Source organism: Habropoda laboriosa, unplaced genomic scaffold, assembly GCF_001263275.1.
Source record: "Habropoda laboriosa isolate 0110345459 unplaced genomic scaffold, ASM126327v1 scaffold440, whole genome shotgun sequence".
Taxonomy (NCBI): Eukaryota; Metazoa; Arthropoda; class Insecta; order Hymenoptera; family Apidae; genus Habropoda; species Habropoda laboriosa.
The window spans coordinates 516,980-518,023 of NW_017100710.1; the positions used below are offsets into that span (position 1 = coordinate 516,980).

The 1,044-nt window shown below is 33.0% G+C and overlaps 1 protein-coding gene across 1 annotated transcript in view; it reads left to right on the forward strand.

Annotated features, from left to right (window-relative positions):
- Nucleotides 1-580: 580 nt before the first annotated feature.
- Nucleotides 581-1,044, forward strand: part of LOC108576993 (pecanex-like protein 1) — a 14,850-nt gene continuing 14,386 nt past the window's right edge. Inside the window, exon 1 of the mRNA XM_017940072.1 lies at nt 581-772. Coding sequence (XP_017795561.1) covers nt 620-772 — 153 coding nt within the window. The 5' untranslated portion in view covers nt 581-619. The remainder of the gene's footprint in view (nt 773-1,044) is intronic.

Sequence of the window (1,044 nt, forward strand, 5' to 3'; positions counted from 1 at the left end):
AGCCCGCAAAACGCACGATGATTCCACATTTAATGATAGAAAACGAAGCAGCACTCATAGTAATAACCTAACGGACGCCATGTTTCGTTTGACGGCCCCACCGTTGACGTGATATATTGGACCACGATTCATAGAGAGAATGTTCAAAAGGTTGCTTATGATATTTGGAGTGTATAAGGTTTATCCACAATAGAACGATTACGAAGTAGTCCAAGAAAAAACCATATTTATACTCAAAGATAATTAATTAAATTATATATATTCGAATAAATTTCTAAATATATTAATGATAGATGACAGTATTTGCTCATTACACTTTTCTTTAACGATTATAATCAATATCAATGACCAGTTCATATAAAACAATTTCAAAGAAAATCATAGGAGTTCTGATCATGTACGTAATCATATGATTCATGTTTAAAATCATCTGAGATGTGAAGATGGCTGCGAAGTCAGTGAGTCGTGTGCGTCAAATCCATTGATTAATAAGGCCGAGATAAAATGTATCGTCTTATTGTTTGCCACGCGATTTTCCGAATAGAAAAGACAGACCACGAATAAAGCTGTAGAATAGCAAGTGATGGGAAGATGGTGAGGGAGAACTTTTACAAGTGGTATGGGTTCTCAAACGCTGGAAATTTTGAGACAAGGCGTCTGGGCGAGCCTGACAGGAGGCTGGTTTTACGATCCTCATCTCGACGTTTTTTCAAATACCTTTCATCTTTACATTTGGCTTTTCTTACTCTGCTTACCATTTACCATATATCTTGTAAGTCTATGTACATGAGCATTAATTTTAGTTCTAAGTTATTCACTTTGGATAAATAATATTCACATAAACTCTATATGTTTACATTCCCTTTAGACACATTACTGCAATTTACATATTATGTATTCTGTGTTTTGTTATTTGCCTTGGTTGATTTTTGGTTTGCATACATATATGTATATATGTGTATATATATGTGTGTGTATGTATATGTATATATATATATATATATATATTTCGGCAGAAGGTGTATATATATATATATATTCCTT